This window comes from Neodiprion pinetum, chromosome 3 (assembly GCF_021155775.2).
Source record: "Neodiprion pinetum isolate iyNeoPine1 chromosome 3, iyNeoPine1.2, whole genome shotgun sequence".
NCBI lineage: Eukaryota > Metazoa > Arthropoda > Insecta > Hymenoptera > Diprionidae > Neodiprion > Neodiprion pinetum.
In genome coordinates, this window is record NC_060234.1 from 3,651,563 (window position 1) to 3,669,704 (window position 18,142).

General features: G+C 37.2%; 1 protein-coding gene and 1 long non-coding RNA gene across 4 annotated transcripts in view; one reads left to right on the forward strand and one right to left on the reverse strand.

Moving 5' to 3' along the window:
• The window catches only part of LOC124214919 (uncharacterized), a 67,143-nt gene that overhangs the window by 42,512 nt on the left and 6,489 nt on the right, over positions 1–18,142 (forward strand). The gene's annotated exons all lie outside the window — the stretch shown is intronic.
• Positions 317–18,097, reverse strand: LOC124214912 (uncharacterized). Of its 3 annotated transcripts, none has more exons than XM_046617663.2 (12): positions 17,483–18,097; positions 9,806–10,110; positions 8,390–8,544; positions 7,924–8,138; positions 7,417–7,561; positions 6,861–7,058; positions 5,902–6,274; positions 5,540–5,720; positions 5,273–5,436; positions 4,356–4,559; positions 3,359–3,526; positions 317–2,959 (listed from the first exon to the last, which is right to left on the reverse strand). In XM_046617663.2, the coding sequence occupies exons 2-12, from the start codon at positions 9,900–9,902 to the stop codon at positions 2,328–2,330; spliced, it is 2,532 nt and encodes an 843-aa protein (XP_046473619.1). In that variant the 5' UTR covers positions 9,903–10,110; positions 17,483–18,097; the 3' UTR covers positions 317–2,327. The 3 variants fall into 3 exon arrangements, with proteins under 3 accessions (XP_046473619.1, XP_046473621.1, XP_046473620.1); XM_046617665.2 differs by lacking the exon at positions 17,483–18,097 and adding an exon at positions 10,645–10,798; XM_046617664.2 differs by lacking the exon at positions 17,483–18,097 and adding an exon at positions 10,495–10,608.

Below are 18,142 nucleotides of genomic sequence, written 5' to 3' on the forward strand. Positions count from 1 at the left end.
TACATAATTGAAACTAAATTTTTGTTTTCAATAATTAGGCTACGAGTTCGAACACGAAAAGGTGTTTTCAAGTGAAAAAAAAAAATTTCCATCCGTTACAAGTCTGACAGTGATGTCAGAAGACGCGCCACCGCAAAAGCCACCGAGTTCGGAGTCGTTGATAAGTAATCAATATGCGCCATGCTGCGATTTGATTATTAGTTTGAATGAAAAAATTCAAAAATATTCATGAAATTATAAATAACAAAGCCCTGAAACTCGAATTGCCAAGCTGTACTCTCCGTTCTCCCTTAAAAAGCAGTTTTGGAGACGTGAGAAATTTTCCAACATTTTTTTATTCATCAACAGTAATTAACATATCAGCATGTGGTTAACAGTTGTTCGCAATAATTGCGACATTGATTTTACTGAAAGTACCGATATACACGTACAGTATTCGGTACATGATCTACAAATTTTGGGATACACAAAAAAGTAGCCTCGTTTCTTTCTAACTTATATCATCTAAATGCTAATCGCTAATATCTAAATGCAGGGGAGGCCTGGTCGACTCGTTTCTTACACTAAATTAAATTTACTTTTAACGTTACTTTTATTATTACAATATTCACCTGCACCTTGCGTGCCTTAGTTTTACGTCTTAAATATCAGACCCCGGTCTCTCCCATCGCATTGTTTCCTGCTATGAAATCTCACTATTATGTATGCGTGTGCGACCGTTTTTACATGCGATCCCAAGTGATTTGATCGAGTAATCTCTGATTACATTTTAATTTCTGCACTATCTTTGCGCAGTTATTTGCACACGTTCAGGTATTTAGGTATTGTTAATCATTTTTCTTAGATCAATCGGGAGCATGAATGGAGGTTTTTTCAATCAAAGAAACCGACTACACGGAAAGAAAAATATCTCAGCTTTTACATCTCCCGTGTTAAATATACGGACAGCAATTATTTGGATTTGAATCTATAGCAACTGCGGCAAGATTTAAAAATCTGATAACGAGAGTTACAAAACCAATAGCTAAAGTTACAATTAGTTATGCTTAGGTACTTTTACCACAATTGGTGTAAGATTTGACTCGAAAAAAGTGTTGTCTATATATATTTACCACAGGGAATGTAAAATCTACATCACGTTATTTTCCGCGTACCAAATTTGAAAATAGTACGAAAACTGGGTATAGAATATTCTTCCAGAAGCTTGTTTTGTTTTGTCATCATTTTTTCTTTTCCCCTTTTACAAACTAATATGATAGTTGTGAATAACATCTTCATCGTTATTATCATCAAGAAAAATATAAATAATGAAACATAACGTGTGTATCAAACGTCGATATAAATGATATCTCTATTAATATGCATATACCTAATTACTATAATTATATACCTATCTATACTACCTACACGGTAAATAAAAATCACTTTACACTCATTCGTTTAATCGTATTTCAAATGTGTGCAGAGCTTATCTATAATTTATAACGTCTATACGCTGTCATTTTTATACTTTTTTTATATTACTATTTACCTGATGTCTCGCCTGATATTGACGCTACGTGTGACGAATTCTGTTTTTTTATAACGGCATAGAATAAAGGGTAATAAAAAAAATTAAGAAATACTTATCGCTAAAGTTCATCTATAAAAAAAAATTCGCGAGTATGTCTACAACTGTTTTTGAATGACGTGAAAGTTACACCGGTTCTCAACGCCATCACCAGTTGGCGCTACCTTCGACATATTTGCCTTGAACTTGTTTGAAAATCACAGTCTATAGATCTTTATCTTATCCAATTTTCTCTTCGTTCTATCGCGAAGATTAAGCTTTGTGCTTAATATATCATCGATATAAACTTTTTTTTTTTTTTTAAGCAGACCTGGGTGCCAAATATATGTTACGTTTTTTATTCGCAAAATCGACCGGGATCTCGTTTTAAAAATCCTCAGAAATCTTTTCTTTCTTTTCGGCGAATTGAACGATCTACACTAATCGGGTCTGAATAAATTGTGTTGCATAAATTGAAAACAAGGAGTCACAAAAATCTGCATCGATCTTCACGTTCTAACCGAGGAATTTTTTTTTTTTTGTACTCGAGTTTGTTACGGAGGTACGAATTTTGGTCGATACTATTTCGATTCGGGCTTGCAATCTGCGGTTTCGAATTCTTGATGTCTTAAAAATCACCGTTTGTGAATTCAACTAACGTCGATTGACGTATTTTTTTTTTTCTCTCTACATTCGACGATACTTAATTTTCTACTTTCTTCGAAAAACATATATTCACCTTTAACAATACGATCGTGAATTATCCCCGTAAATTAATTTATTTTCTATCATCGGGCTGCTTCTCGATCGTGACGTTGCACTTTCCCGCATCAACGTCTTCGTCCTCCTTGTCGTACGCGAGATTGGTACTTCCGTTTAGTGCGCCGGCGACCTTCAAGGCACTTCCGTCTCCGCTTTCTACGTCATCGGTCACGGACTCGTCCTTCGAGTCCTTGATCTCATTTCCCCCGTTCCTCTCAGCCTCGTCAATTTTCTCTATCCTGTCGAGATTCCTCGCGTTTTTAATCGCTTCGATTTCCTTAGCCTCGTACACATCTTGTTTAGTTTTTTCCGCGGTTCTTTCCTCGACATCCACGTCGTCAGCAACCGAAAACGCCTTGTTCTCCGAACCGTAGGATGTTTTATCCTTTGCGAATATCACCCCCGATTTTTCCTTCGGTTCGGTTTCAGCTCCCGTCTGCGACGCGCCCTCTGCATTTTCAACCTTCTTCGGCTTCTTTTTCACTATATCGTTGCCTTCCACTTGCGGTCGCTTTCTCAGGTAAAGCGCATTGAACAGGAAATACACTATACCGGTCACAAGCGACATCCCTGAAAATATTTGGTACGTTGGCCGCGTGCCGAAGGCCTTCATCAGGTAGCCGCCTATCAGACTCCCTGATCCTTTGCCTGAAAAAGTTCGTTTCGACCGTTTAACAAATGTAATTTTTCGGTGTAACATCTCTTCGGGAGTTTATCCTACCGAACACATCAAAGGAAGAAATTTGGTTTTTTCACATTTTTTTGGCGAATGATAAAGTGCAATGAATTGCGAAGAAGCAACAAATCCGCCTGTATGTAGGCAATCGGCTTTGCACAGGCTTTATGTATACAGGCAATATAAACACACGGAAGTGACGTAAGTTGCCTAAAAATAGGCGGGTTCGTCAATTTTGTTTTTCAAGTCTTACGTTATGCGTAATCTCGCTACAGAAGCTTCGAAGATACAAAAAATCAGAGAGTATGTCAAACTTGAAGTTTGTCGAATCAGTGCCGCGAATTTATTATTATTCACAAATTTATGCTCACCGACACCGTAATAAAGCCCGCCTAGGAGACCTTGAATTGAGCTATCCGTCGTCGTAGTTGAAAGTTTCGCCGCGTAAGTAACGGCCGCTGTAAAACTCAGGGATGAAGTCACTGATTCAAGGGCTTCAAATATCAGGCACAGCCAGGGATTGTAGATCAGCGAGTATCCTGCGGAATTCATGTTGAAAAGACTGTAAAGGAGAATATAAGAAACCCGGATCGGTCGATTTTAACCCATATGAAGAACGGCCCGATGGATGAACCTTGTACACATCGGAAGGCACCATATTTCAGGGAAAAGAAACATTCCCGAATGTTGTAACCGATTCGAGAAGATGATTCGTTTTTAACAGTAATAATAATGCGAAAAAGTTGTTAGTAAATTGTTTTGGCAAAATATTTTTCAACAAACCTCTAGCGAAATTTTGTTTTATTTCAGACAGAATGATTTCACTGATTTTTTTAAGTACCTGTGATTTTTTTTATTCGAATGTTCGGCGATTTTTATTAATTCCGTTTTTCAAAATTTCCTAACGCTTTATTTATGAAACTATTCGTTCCACGCCTCTAAAACTTCTTGAGTTTAATGTATAACCATTCACGAAAACCTATCCAAAAATTCTCAGAACCGGGTTTTTTTTTTCAAAATTGCCGAAAATTTCAAAAAAATTCATAGGTATTTATAAAAATCAATGAAGATATTCTATATAAAATAAAACAAATTTCACTAGAGATTCGTTGAATGAATTTTCGTTCCAACAATACATCAACAACTTTTTGGCATTGTTGTTATTAAAAACGAATTATCTTATCGACTCGGTTATGACTGATTTATTTCAGATTTTCATCTCGTGGCAAAGTGTTCGATATTCTCACCGAGGCTTACTTTTGGTTGCAAATATATCCGTCCGATAAGACCACAAGTATCGAGTTGTATTTCGTAAATAAATTTACAAATTTGGAATTAAGGTAATTTATTGACAATTGTAACACTCACCTAAGAGCCGTACCGCGTAGAAAATGAAACCGATGAAAAGTACATTCGCGTGACCGATTTTTTCAATTATCGGACCGGACATGACGAGTAGTGGAATTCCCGCGAGGCCACCGACCGTTATCGTTATCCCCATGAGCGATCTCGAGCCCCCCAAGTCCTGGAGGAGCCAGAATAAAAAGGACTCGATGTAGCCCCATGCAGTTCCTAAAGACAGGCGCAACAATTTTAGGTGGAAAAACATGTTTCAAGGGTGTGCCGTAGGCGATATAAAACTTATGGCACACTACTGATTATCCAATGAATTTTTTCCGGATTCTCCGATCAAAACGATCCCGATATTCGAACGGTGGGAAATGTCAACTGCAGCAAATTACCCACCTCTCGAATTGAATCTGAACATTTATACATGTGTATGTTACATTTATATATATATATATATTTATATATATACATGTATCGGTGATGCACTCGTCGAGCATTCAATGCATTATAATTTGTCCAATCAGTTGTGCGTTAAAGCGAGACGGAAACCGTCGTCGTTGATCGTTGCGCAATTTCCGGTTATTATTGTCGCCTTGGTGACGTTTTGTTGTGTCACGGTCGCCGGGATGCGCGAGACTGCGAATGCTGTTAACTTTCAAACGCAATCGGTATCCCGATTCCGACGATCAATCCTTATACACCAGTTGTAATTTAATTCTATCGGCTGCGATTAATAAGGTCCCGGAAAGCAATTGAGGAAGAAAGCGCAACGTTCAGTTACTTTTCTTACCAATTAATCAGCGAAAATTTAATTTCTTGATAAATATCGCAGACCAGTTAGAGAAGAAATGAAAAACTTGACTCGTGGTCAAGAAAGCCGAGTCAACAAGTGTGTCTTTCAATCGCTTGGATTCCACTTATGACGTAATGCGTACCCAGAACAAAGCAAGCTATGAAGAGCGCGACGATTTCGATGTTTTTAAGAACGCTCATCACGTCGCTGACGACGTTATTGGCGGGAGATTTGAATTCCAAATTTATCGTCAGCATGAGCAAACCGGAAATGATTTTTAATCCCGCGTAGAGGTAGAAGGCCGGTCTGAAACGGAAGGAAAAAAAGGTGTAACAGAAAATAGGGCGTCTCTTTTTTTTTCACTATCTACAGTTCGGTTATATCGATATTCAATTATTCGAAATCGCACCTGAAATCCGTATATTCTTTTCCGCTGCTAGCGTAGTCTATCAAAAGCCCTGAGAGGAGAGACGATATCATTCCACCTATCGTTCCATATATCCTTTGCAGTCCGTAATCAGCTTTCTGATCCCTCAAAATCGCTATAACCGCTCCTTCGAACATCGCAAATGCCGTTCCACCGATCATACCTGTAAACAAATAAATTATTTGCAGATCCTCGAGTCCTTTTTTTTTTTTTTTTTTTTAAATATTCTTCAAAATCTATGTCCAAAACCATTTCATTCCAAAGTTTAACGGTTGTTTTCCAATGCTTTATGCGTCTTAATTTTATCAATGTTTCTCTCTGAATCTTCTTCTCGCTGAACTTACCGATGAAAACCCTGATCGCAAGGTACAGCCAAAATGTCAAACTGACGTCGTACTCGATCTGCGTGTTCATGTTAGAACAGACATCCTTCCTTGGCGCTGTAACGACGCACCTTTTGCTGCATCCGTCGACGACCAACGACTTGTAGACCTCATTGCCGGCGGTGTAATTCACCAACGGTACCGTAAGGACGACTCGCTGATCCTTCCGGTCAGGATTGGTGCAATTTGGTCTTTGGAAACCGGATTTCCCCGTCCAAGATATCGCCTCACCCAAGTATCTCCGTTTCGCTTCCAGCGTGTCTATGTCAGTGGCGTTCAAAAGCCTCAGCGTCGAATTGTAGTTGTGATAATTCACATCTCTGCTTTTGTTTCCCTGTTCAGAAGCAAAAATAACCGAGTTAGAATGAAATAAAATTAAAGAAGAACAATCAACACGGCATGACAACCGCAACAATAACAAGATTCGCTAATGGCAATGAATAAAGCTACAAGATTAGGGTTGGAATATCCCGGAACACAACGATCATTCATGTTCGCATTTATCTATTATGTACTATGACTCGGCGATTTTGTTTTGCATAAATAAAAATGTCGAATCATCATCGCGTATTTGGCCGTCTCGATCGTCGTTGCTAGAGTGGCACGAGAAAGCGGCGTGTTTCACGGATGATTTAGGTCAGGTTTTAGGTGTTTAGGTTTTAGGACTCTTAACGATTTTACTGGTCTCTTGGTAGCGGAACATTTCTTCAAATCAGGAACTTGATGAGAAGTTGTACAGAGTCCGATCTTGGTACATTGTTGCGAGAGGTTTCATTCGATTACTCAAAGTTTTTTACGGTTGAATTACAATTTTCTACCATGTTTTTGGTGTAAAAGTTTAAAACATCTATAATGGAAATATGAAACATATTTTTTCCTCACGTGAAAAATTACTCGAAAGTAAGTCCCCGGTCTCTCACCTTGTTTCCGAATCGTCCAAAGGAACACCGAGTCTCGTTTATCGTGGCGTTTGATTCTCTGCAGGTGAATTCGTAGAGTTCGCTCGTTGGAAAGAAGTAAGTACTTTTTGAGAGCTGCCTTATCGAGGTCTTGTAGAAATCATTGTTAGAAAGTAAACGATGCTCCCTCACGTCGTCTATCGTAGTTTTAATTACCGTCTGCAAAATTCAATCAAATTCACTGTCGCGCGTTACTTGTTTTTTTTTTTTTTTTTTAAATTTTTTTTTTATTTCTTCCATCGCACTTTGATTGTTTTCGCTTGAAATCCAACAATATGTAATTTGCGTTTCATAAAAATTCTCTTTCATTTCTACTCACTTGCCGAGAATCTAAATTATAACTTTCGAATAATCGCTTGCAGTTCACGCAGTTATAATTTTTATTACACGGATATGAATAATCCATAAAAAAACAAATCATATTCGACAAGACCACCGATGAACTTTAACTAATAAATACGGAAAGGAAATCTCGGTCGACTCTCACCTCGATAAATTTTTGAAATGTTATAATCACCTGTGGTAATTCGGATTTCGAAATCGTGTATTTATACGAAATGTTTGAACCCGTTGTAAGATCGTAATGCCTGACGGTGTATCCCCTGGATGTCAGGACTGCCTGTACCTCGGTGTCGTTGTGCAAATCGACGTGGCAAATGTACCTGCACGCAAGGCATATAATTTAGCGGTATGGGTAAAAGTAAAAACAAGAGGTTGAAATAAACGAATAAACAAACGGCAATAATAATATGTCGAAGATATTCGATTTTTTACATTGCGAAAAAAATGATACGTACATGCGTTTTGATGTATGTATTATTGGGTGAAAAAAAATTATTTACACCAAAGTTAACAATAAATGACAAAATTATTGCAGGACGCACAATTACTCGAATTATTCTTTATCCGTTTAATTGTTTCTTGTATATATATATATATATGTATATATATATTTTTTTTTGATTCTTCATGTTTCATAACGCGAGCATGTTTTACGCAAATTTAGTGCTTTTCTTTCACATACCCGCAGCTTTCTATTCGCGTAGCGATTTCCGGGGCGAGTTTTGTATCGCAGGGGTGTACCTGGCTCATTGTGTATACGAGATCACCGTTCGATCCCGGACAGCCAAGGTCCATTACAATCCTCTCGGGAAATCGGACAGTCACTCTTCCTACGGGTACAAGAAGCAGTAGAAGGGCTGCTCCTCCTCCAAGGGATGAAAACAGGGACAGCAATATCTGCGGGTGCGAATAGGGAGGGAATTTATCGCGAGGTTTGATTGGTTTTTCGGGTGAAACGTGTTCTTAAATAATAATCAGAAGTTTGAAGAATATTTTTTCAATTATTCAAACGTTCAGGGACGTGAGGAAATTGTTGAACACATAAAAGTTTAAATACGGATAAAAATTGATTACTAAATCTTTGGCAAGAAAATTATTTACGGCTGACGGCCGATCGTATTGAAATTAATAATCATGCGAACGCGTACCTTGAAGTTTCCGATTCTGTCGGCTATCATGCCGGCTAAAGGTGGCATTACTATTGCCACCACAGGTGTAACTGCGCTCATTATTGCTGTTTCTTCGACGCTTATGCCCAGCTCTCGCATGTGGATTGTCAGGTAAGGATAAAGCACGTACAATGCTACGAAGAATTCATCAATTTGTTATCAAGTTCGAGCCGAAATCGTGTGTAAAATTCGAATACGATAATGGTGATAATAGAAAGTGATTGACATTGTCATTTAAATAACAAATAACCGGAACTCTATTTGAGATAGCGAAAACAAAAAAGATAAAAACCTAACCGCAAGGTAAAAAATTTTGAGCGACCTTTTTTTTTTTGTTGTATATTTGTTTGCCATTTTTCGACGGAATCTTTCCAGCGTTTTGTTTGCTCGATGACTCATTATCGACAGTTCTCATATACGTCACCAGATTCAAGTGTAAATGATTGAGACGTGTCGCGAATTCATTGCTGTCAAACGGTACGTAGGCTAGGTTTAATCGAGTGTGTACTTATAAGTTGAGTAAAATATTCGTCTGGAGGATACCGCATAAAATGGGAATTAATTTAAATTTATTAACGAATTATCGATAAGTTTGAAGACCAAAAGGTTTGGGCCCAACTGAAGTGTCATTTCTTGTAAATGTTGGTAAATCCGCCTGAATTTATGCAACACGGGATACACTTGACCAAAACTCGTCAAAATTTTGGCAATCAAAAATACAACACGGCATAAGAAATTGCATAATTGCAGGCGTATTTTGTTGAGATGCTCTCCGGATTGCATAAAAGCAGGCGAATTCATCGTTCGATAAATTATTATCCATCTCTGATTTCCGTCAAATGACCTGGTATATCCTGAGGATATTATTCGAAGGTGTTCAATGGTGTTTGTTTTTTTGTTTATCGTTAATTTTTCCCATCTACTAATTCGGGGGATAAATATTACGTAGAAACACCTTGAGGCGGATTAAGCAAAAATATATTACGTAGGTTTACCAACACATACATTATAATTGTAAGTACTCAGCCGCCTTCCGCCTACGTCTCAAGTACATAAAGTAACGTTCATATGTCGTGTTGTACCACGGGATTTGATGCTGCTGTCGGTGAATTATTATGAAGATGATTGAGCACTAGCCTCGGGCCTTTGCGTATTTTATTTTTATTTTAATTCTCCGTTGTGCTCTTTTGTACACAGTAAGAAAATTCAAAGAGGACGATCGTAAATGGTAATGACGGTAAAAAAAAAAAAAAAAATGGCGTACAATATTGTTTTCGCATTCTGAATCTTGCGATTCGTGAGTCTTTGTAAAAAACTTTAAATCTTCGTCTATACGATTTGTGTAATTACTGTTCCACGTAAGTTTACATTATATCATCAATATTTAATACGTACTCGCTGCCTGAACGAAAAACAACAGCTTCAACGGAAGTAACTCCTTGTGCCGGAAGTCGGTGATTATTCGTCTGAAGAAACTCCTGAGCAGCATCATTTTGCGGCTTTTTATTATTATCACGATATGAAAACAACAACAACAGCAATCAGAGTAAAAGTAACAAAAACTTGAACAAAAATACTAGAAAAGTTCAGGGGAATACTGAATCGTTAGGGAAAAGCTTCTTTTCCTTTCCCTCACGGCTTTCCAACACTTGCGTTGATTTTTCCTCCGACTACCTCATGGCAAAAATATCTGGCTCGATCTGAAATCAAAAGAGACAAATCGATGTCACATATTACGATACGGTGATTGAATTTCCTCGTGTTAAATTACACGCTTCGATCACTTTTTATCGGTTGTTCAATTCATCCTTAACATTTTTCGTCATTTGAAATTACGCAGTAAATCAATCCGACCAATTGATTTAATTGTTACCCTCGCATAGAAAAAAAATTAATAAATATCAAAAGTAAGCAATTTTGATCTATAGAATTCTGCAATTGCAATCTCGATGTGTTCGATCTAAAAACGTCCGAACATTTGCGAAGGTTTAATAATAAGCCATCTTCTCTATTCGATAATCACAAATTAACCATAAATTTTTATTTCTATTATCGATTCCATTTTGCGACAATCATCCTGTCACCTTTTCTTTCGTAAACTGCGAGTAGTATTCGATCTTTGCGCACAATTTCGCACAGGATTTGAATGAAGAAAAATTGCTTGTTCTTTACTCGAAGAAAAGCGAACGAAACTAGACGTGATAAATATATAGGCATGTGCCTCGATGATCCACCTCCGACTGGCCTCCGGACTTTAAATCACGTGGCCATGGCGGTATAATTCTTCACGATGATCGCCATGCCAGGCGCAGTTATTGTCACGAGTTTTCAATGACCCAGACATGAATGGCTTTCTACAGCCAATGACCCTGGTGGTTGGTAAAGCTGTGTGACCCTCGTGCAAATTATCCACCTTTACATAACCGCGACGCACCTTCAACCGTCGTATTATGCAGCTCATCGATCGATGATTTATCCCCAACTATTATTGCATCCATGCTCTTTACCAGCTACCAATAATAACCATCTACACGTCCACTTGCAGTTTCGAAATAATGACCATGTTCCGATTAGCTTTTTAAACTTCTCCTTTCTTCCGCGCAACTGGTTTGGAATCGATGATCGATTCCACTATGCGTGGTTAATTGTAAATCACTTCGGAATAATTTTATCAAACTATTAAAATTTCATGGTAAAAAAAAAAAGAAAAAAAAAAACATCAACGACTTCGAAAATACACGGACACGTTTACATTTGATATTTCTTACGGAGGAGCGCGTGATTTATTTTTACTTTTTTTTTTTTTCTTTTTTATTTTTTGTTTTTTTTTTTTCCTTTTTATTCGAACAAGTTATGCCGATGCACGTGCTGCTGCAGCATGGCTAATCGTAAATCTTGCTAACATCAATGTCACATGTGTATACCATTCGCAATGGCAAACGTGCCGTACGCCTGTAACCAGATCCCTTCAGATTCTTATGCACTTGCAAATTAAATTCAAGACATAATAGTTAACCAACAGCTGTCCCAACATCTCATTCTTGTACTTGTAATTTTCTGCAAAAATCACATCTGTCATATTTATACATATATTTACGCAAGTCTATTCAAGTTGGCAAGGCTGCAAGCGAAAGACTGTTTATGTATATATATTTTTATGGCTAAGACGCAGTTTCGGTATTGACGTTGAATCTTTGAAGTATAACACGTTATGAAAATTATTCGCGATGTTGCGTGGATTAGAAAAAATCTTTACAAACATCGGTTTGATCAGGTTGATCAATTGAAATGTAATAATAACAATGATAATGGAGTTGAAACCGAATAAAAATTTTCACGCACTAATCTCTAATCACTTTTCTTTCATTACAACCGAAGATTTCATCGCAATTCTTCTTTATTTGCCGCGCAGAATTTCTCCGCGTCATTTTTATTGTACGTAATAGCGAAAGTATGCAGTTTCATTATTGAATATCAATTGTTTGATATTCTGCCTTCGTTGAAATCTGAGATACGTACATATATTTCTGTTGCAATGACGAGGGTTAAGCCGCTGTGTTTTTCGAATACCGAGCGATGTTTGTTATCGGCTTTCACACGTCTTACAATCATACGTGTATCGTACCATAGAAAATTGTGCATCATTTCCGGACCGACGCGACGGGGGAAAATAAAGGGAGAAATTTTATAAATATGAAAATCGCAGAAAATTGCGTGAAAAGTTTTTTTTTTTTTTCTTTTTTTCTTCCTTCTCGATAAGAAAATTTTTACAACCTACCTGTCAGGTGTGAAATTATGTTAATTAAACGAGGAAAATAAGTCGCGTTGCATAATCTAATCATCGCGCGTTATTTTTACGAGTTCTCAAGACCTTGTTCGTGATTTGTTGAGTGTTAAACTAACGTCTTCCGTCTTCCTGGAATTCCACAGTGTTACGGTACGACTATGGTTTAACATCACTTGCACAAACGCTCGGCGAGATTTTTCTCCAAGAAAGAGAAAAATGAGAGAATTAAAGATCGTGCGGTTGACCAATACAAGATACTTCGGATTCTCTTGTAATCATACGTGTTTTCTTTTTTAAATATCAAAATACCGATCTCCGGTTCATAGATATCTGCACGTATTTCTGTGAAATATTATGCAACATGTGACCAAATCACGCAGAATATTTTGTCCGCAGGAAACAAAAAAAAAAAAAAAAAAGAAAAGAAAAATTGTAACCCAATCGAGTACTATTTTAGAAATATTTAGATTCTTATTTTCATCAACGCAACGTATATAATATTTTCGATTTCCGAGTCTCCTGTCGATTATTTATAAACGCAGCTGAGACTCGAATGAGCCTAATTTTTATGCAACTGACAAATAGTATCTAATATATTATAACCGATGGGTCCGAGTCGAAAGTGAAACGCCCGTGTTACCTTAAATTAAATACGTCACGTGGACGTTAAATGCGAAGGTATACAGTTAGACAGATAGTTGGACAGATAGATACATGGATAGATGGTACCGTAGAACGTCCGAGTCCGAACCAGTGTCACTGGGCCCAATTATCCATTTTATCCGTTTGTCTTGTGACTCGGATATTTCTCGACGCTCGAGTACAAGGATGTACAAACCCGTTGAAAATTCACCTGCGCGATCATTTTGCCTGATTTTTTTTTATTTTCACCATTAATTCGAGACAGTGAATTTTTTTGAAAAAACAGAAGCACAGATTTCAAATGAATAAATCAATCAAGTAACGTTGTATTAATTTTTATTAATCCTGACTTTGCGATAGTTTGCTTTATAGTTGTTAGATTATCTTTTTTTACACCTTTTCCGAAAGAAAGTGACGTGATGCTTGTATATACTTTCGGGATAGATTCTTTAACTGGCATGATTAATTCGAGAAACCAGTTTTCCTCTGCGAGTGTCTAAGGAATTGTAAAAATGTGTAAAAACAAAAGTGTGATCGTATCGTAGAAAACAAAACCGGAGTGAAATGATGAAAAATTTACGTACGAGTCCAAAATCCGTTGTGAAAAATATATTTTTCAAATATTTCACCGAACGTTATGAACGAGAAAAACAAAATTTCACGGTCGAATTTCGAAAGTTTTGGTATTTATAACAGCACAGTTTGACAATGCGAAGATCGACCTTGTCTTCATTTGCCGGAATACGGCGGAAGTACGTTAAATAGAAGCGAGCAAATCAACCTTGTCGATTCGCTCGTGACACGAATCATAGAAAAATTCTCGCAATTACAATTGTTGGGCCTTTAAAAAAACGTGGATGAAATAAGGAAGATTTTTTACCATCTTCGGAAAGCGAAAGATATATTTCAACGCGTTAAACGTATCGCGTCTGTATAATTAATTTGTTACATAAGTTGAATAGTAATTAATTGCCAACGAATTTGAGACGAGGATCAAATGACCGAGAATTTTCACACTGACAGCCAGGCGTTTGTAGAGACGTAAGTTCTCAAATTAAACGAGTCACATACGATCGGTTCGTCGTACCGTTGCCGATACGAAATCCGTTACTCGTTACTGATCGTAAACTTAGCACGCGGAATTATATCAGGATTTCGATTGATGATTGATAGACGAAGATTGCGATCAAGGATCTGGGGAATCCCCGCGAAATGTTTTCGCTATTTTATTTCGCTCCACGAAGTGAAGGGCACTGAACCTCTCTAATATCCTTAGCCCACTTATTTGACATAAGTGAGCTTAGACGAAGATCTTCATTGGCGAAATTCTTCGCGCGTGAACTTAAAATTTGCGCTGCAAATTATATTCGGAATAGCGGAATTGTACTTTTGCGTATTTGCACTGTGACACGCTTCTCGAGACTCGGTCGAATTGAAATAATGATTTTTTCTCTCCCTCCTGATTTTTGGTACATGAATAATACGAGGAAAAAACTTGAGACGGATAGTAGCTAGTGAAACGAAAGTTGAAAGTGAACAGGATAAGATACTTCGAAATAAAAAAAAAAAAAAAAAAAAAAAAAAAACGTGGTGAAACGATCAGCGAAAATATTTTTTATACCGATCGATTCATTGACCGCCTAATCGTTCGTACATTGCGCGCTGGATTATGCATGGAAATTAGGCATATCATTATTATAAACGTGATTGCGGATATCATTCTTATCGCATATCGAATAAACCGCTATACCCGTATTATAATTGTTATTGAAAAATTTCACGAGAAATGAATAATTCATCAAGTAACGTAGATACCTAATTTTACGACGCCGTATCTCTCATTCTGCGATCATTCTGATCGACAGCCGTGTAATAATGTGTAATTTTTTAAATCTCATATCCATTAAATACGATCCTGTACGCGATGTGACAGTGAAGTCTGATCCTATCTACGATCTCGCGGATCATTGCAAATTTAATACCGCAAATCATTTCTAGTCAATGTTTGCGGTTTATTTAGCTCGAGGCAGATTTTATTCTTTAGGTACACGTCAATTTACATCATGCTGATCGAAAAATTTCTTGATCGATAAAAAAAAAAAGAAAAAAAAAAAGTACGGGACAGACGCGAATGTTGACGTTATTTTATCTATTTATTTATTTTTTTTATTTTCTTCTACGTAGTCGGTCGTTCCGAAAAAAACTTAATTTTCTAATTCCAAAACCAATTACTCGTATATACGACATGTAATACGTAATACACTCTGTACGTAATCTTAGCACCGTATATGTTCATGTTTATTAACGTATATCTATTGCTAGTTAATTTACGCAGCGCGCTCATAGCCGGGAGATTATCTAGTCACATTCCTTTCTCTTTCACTTTGTGACTTCGGTTTATTAATTTTTATTTTCCAACATTTGACGCCACCGAGTTCATTGTCTCCGTGTGAATGTTTTCAAACCTTTCGTTTCTTTCGTTTTATTTTAATTATTTATCAACGCGTACGTGTTTCCCAATTTCAATTGCATCGAGCGATGTGTGATATGCGATAAGAGAAATCGATCGTATAAGATTATTTTTACGAGGTGATGATTGTTAATAAGATTGTCCCGAAATTGTAAATAACGATATGACGTGTTCTTTGAAAGTGAAATTTATTCATTCGTCGATTAATACAATAATTATTGTTCGTGTAAAATTTAAGTAGAAGATTGTTTCCGAACATTTATACCAACCGCAAGTTGTTTTTGCCAAATTTTTTCGCCCGAGGTTTATTACTTTTATTCGTAAGGAAAATTGGTGATAAATTAGGTTTGTTTTCAAGTATTATTCTCGTGAATTATAGTATAACATGACATCTCCGATTTCGTGGTATAAATTTCGGATTTACAAGAAGAAGAAAAAAATTTTCAAACAAAAACTCGTTCCCGATGAAATAAAAAAAAAAAAAAAAAAAGCAATTTATTTGACGGAGTCTTGATTTCAGATGGTCAAATCACTGAATCGATCGAGATGCAATACAGCTTTCTACATAATTATGCGTATCCGATTGCGCCGTGACGTAGTTCGGTTTTATGGCGCCTTACAATTGTGCGAGGCAGCGTGACATTAAAACTGTAAATTGTTGAAACTCTTTCGACTGCATTAGGATTTGAAAACGTTGATCAAACCACGCGGGTTTCAAACTTGAGTGAAATCTGCAGAGGCCGTATTTTTCTTCACCATACTCCCAATGTTGGTACAAATTAGAATTTAGATTCATTCTTTCTTCTGAGAATTCATTTATCTCGCGGCTTTCTCGTCGAGAAAAGAACGAAACGAAAGATTTCGCAAAAATAAAATGGAAAAGAATAAACAATGCGCGGCTAAAGCTTTCGTGTGTATCACGAATGTACCGCAATTTATTATCGAACGATGTATAATCGATGGATTTGTTAACGGTTAAACCGTACCTATTGTAAGATATAATCTTGACCGTCCTTGACAATCAACAGTTAATTACCATAGCTGTACAATTACTGCTTTTGTAAAAATATTTTGCAACGAGTCTGTTGTTGAGTTTTAAATCAGATTCTCAACAAAATACCGGTTGCTCTTAAACATAGCTTCGGAAATTTGAATGAATTGAATTAAAAAAATTCTAACGTCGGTAACGAAAATCATTGAATTGCGGGCACGTGATTGGGGCAAATTTGCAATTTTATACTTTTATCGCCCACGTGACCGAGGCCCTAATTGCAAAGTGGCGTGTTTGGTGCGACATCATTTTGGCTCCGAGTGCCTCGAAGTGCGAGGCAAACTCGAATATCCGGGGACCGTTAACGTTCATGGCAAACGAAGTGCGATGCGCGGTGAAAGGTTGAGCACAGCACGTCAATTTACCATACCTTAAAACTGCAGTTTTTTCGTGTCTAATACCAATGAATGTTGGTCCACCGAAAGTAACGATAAAACGCGTGTTGCTTATCGCTGGAACAGCGTCTGATTTGAAATATGCAAGAATCTGTCAAAAGTAAGAACGAAATTTCGTCGCGTGTATTTGCGCGACCCGGAGAGAGGTCCGGCGTTTTGGTATTTCGACACCGATGGAGAACCGAGACATTTGACGTTGGTGAAAATTTAGGTCAATGGTACCACCGTAATATTCCACGTTAGTTATGTACACGGGTATTATTTTGCGCCATTCCTGCGGTATGTACAGTCAAAATCAACACGTCCCACTTGTTTTGTCGCAAATCATCGTTATTGACTTTACGTGTTTGAATCTGAATTATAATTTTTCGCGAAAATAAGTCTCGTTCGTGGATTTAAAATGTTTATTCGTCGATGATCGGTTTGAAGTGTTAACTTTATGCGAAATCGGCTCAAATCTGAGCTCGAGGCGGCTGTAAAACCCGCTATCGATTCTCCTACGGGAACGCCAAGTGCCAGCGCCATCTGGCGGCGAGTTGTCGAACTACATTTAAAATTTTTGTTTTTTTCTATTCTACACGATGCATGGTCTGTTTGCGTACGATAAAACTACCTCCGAAACGCTATTCGGCATTTTGATCGAAACGAAATAATTGTATTACACCTTTTAAAGAGAAATTGTCATTTAATCAACCGTTTCAATCCGTAGATAATTTTTCTCACTCACCCTTTGAATTTCATTATTAATCCACAATTATCAATCGCATGCACTTTTACACACTATTCTTATACTCGCTACGAGTGCCGAGCTTGAATAAATATATTTGGCAAAAGTCGTTATTTTTTTTATCCTCAGTCTATTCTTGCGATTATTACACGCCGTTATAAAATCATTAAACAATATCCAATACCCCGTTACTGGAGAAGAGTGGATCGTTAACGTTACTGATCGAATTGTAGGATATCGATCGCGCGGTTAGCAATATCAACGCACGAGTTGCATTATTTCGTTTCTAACTTTTGTCGAAGTTTGATATTATCGAAAGATTGGTGATTGATTTAATTGTTTAAAAATTATCGACCACAGATCCTAAGTAAATTCGATTCGACTTAGTTGAAATTTTTCACCTCGAAATCGGTAAAACAGTGAAAATTTCTTCCAAACGATACCTTTGTTATAAATATTTATTTTTCTTTTTTTTTTTTTTTTTTTTTTATTTATTTTTTTTTCTCTTATTCTCCTTTCACAGTTCCTCCTTCACATCCCGCCAATCGGTGAATACAATTACTAGTGCAGAGTTCTGCACAGCGCGATGTCGGCCGCGTGACTGACTGTGAGTTACTTACTGACTACACATTGCTCGCACTCACTACCATGGCAGAGCTA